Source organism: Phaethon lepturus, unplaced genomic scaffold (assembly GCF_000687285.1).
Source record: "Phaethon lepturus isolate BGI_N335 unplaced genomic scaffold, ASM68728v1 scaffold49630, whole genome shotgun sequence".
Classification (NCBI taxonomy): domain Eukaryota; kingdom Metazoa; phylum Chordata; class Aves; order Phaethontiformes; family Phaethontidae; genus Phaethon; species Phaethon lepturus.
This window is the reverse complement of record NW_010512150.1, coordinates 475-1,518: the sequence shown is the minus strand read 5'-3', so window position 1 is coordinate 1,518 and position 1,044 is coordinate 475. Positions and strand designations below refer to the sequence as shown.

The 1,044-nt window shown below is 64.7% G+C and overlaps 1 protein-coding gene across 1 annotated transcript in view; it reads right to left on the bottom strand.

Moving 5' to 3' along the window:
* Positions 1 to 1,044, bottom strand: part of LOC104619870 (furin-like) — a gene marked incomplete at both ends in the record, with an annotated part of 1,783 nt that overhangs the window by 411 nt on the left and 328 nt on the right. Inside the window, 3 exons of the mRNA XM_010285908.1 lie at positions 1 to 231; positions 312 to 428; positions 869 to 997. Coding sequence (XP_010284210.1) covers positions 1 to 231; positions 312 to 428; positions 869 to 997 — 477 coding nt within the window. The remainder of the gene's footprint in view (positions 232 to 311; positions 429 to 868; positions 998 to 1,044) is intronic.

Here is a 1,044-nt window from a genome sequence, read left to right as displayed (position 1 = left end):
AGGAGAGGTCCAGGCTGCTGAAGTGGGAGTGCGCAGGGCAGGTCAGGCACTGGTTGGGACCGGGCCCCGTGCAGGTGGCACAGGAGGGGTGGCAGGGCAGGCAGAGGTGTGGTGCAATGGGCTCCACGCTGTTCTCCAGGTTGTAGTGTGTGCTCTGGACACCAGGCGCAAAGCCGGGAGGGCAGCGCTTCAGGCAGCTTTTCTGGTGCAGGTAGTACCCCTCCTCGCAGACTGTGGGAAAGGCAGGGTCAGTGAAAGCAGGACCTCCTGTGCCCCACACTCCTGTCCCCTCCCTGCTGCCCCGCACTCACCCACACAGGTCTGGCTGGGGGTCAGGGTCTTGCAGCCACTGCTCTCCAGCTGGTTGGAGAGGCTGGGGGAGTCGGTGGCCGTCCCGTACAGCACGAGCGTGAACTTGGTCAGTGTGCCTGCAACAACATGGGGTAAGGACCATCAACATGCCCATGGGACCATGCATGCTTGGGACAGGCACAGGGAGGGGGCTTGCACTGGTCCCTGCCATGGGCTGTCAGGGGACAGTGGGGCTGTGCCCACCACCTGGAAGAGCACCCAACGTGGGACCATGCCCCTGTGCAGGGCTGCCCACAGAGTGCAGCAGGGTGGTCAGGCCAGCTGGCATGGCGGGCATCTGCTGCCTCAGACCCACATCGCCCCAGATCAGCTGCATCTGCTCCCTGCGTGCCCAGCTCCAGCCTCTCCCCAGCCTGGTCACTGCAAAGCATCCAAGGAGTCACCACCGGCCCCTTGGCTCGGGGCTGCTGGGGGGACACTGGGCACCCACGCTGCTCCCACTCCCACCCTGGGCTCAGAGGGGGCAGCGGTGCGGGCAAGGCCAGCCCAGCCCTACCGTAGTTGTTGGCATCGCTGGTGTTCTCGATCTCCAGCACCCATTCCCCGGAGGGGTCCTCATCCCATGAGTGTGTCGTCATGAAGGCCCAGTCATTGAAGCCATCAGCTGAGAAGTCGTGGGGCCTGGGCAAGCAGGAGCAAGAGATGGGTGCCACTGTCCCACGAAGCCACTTG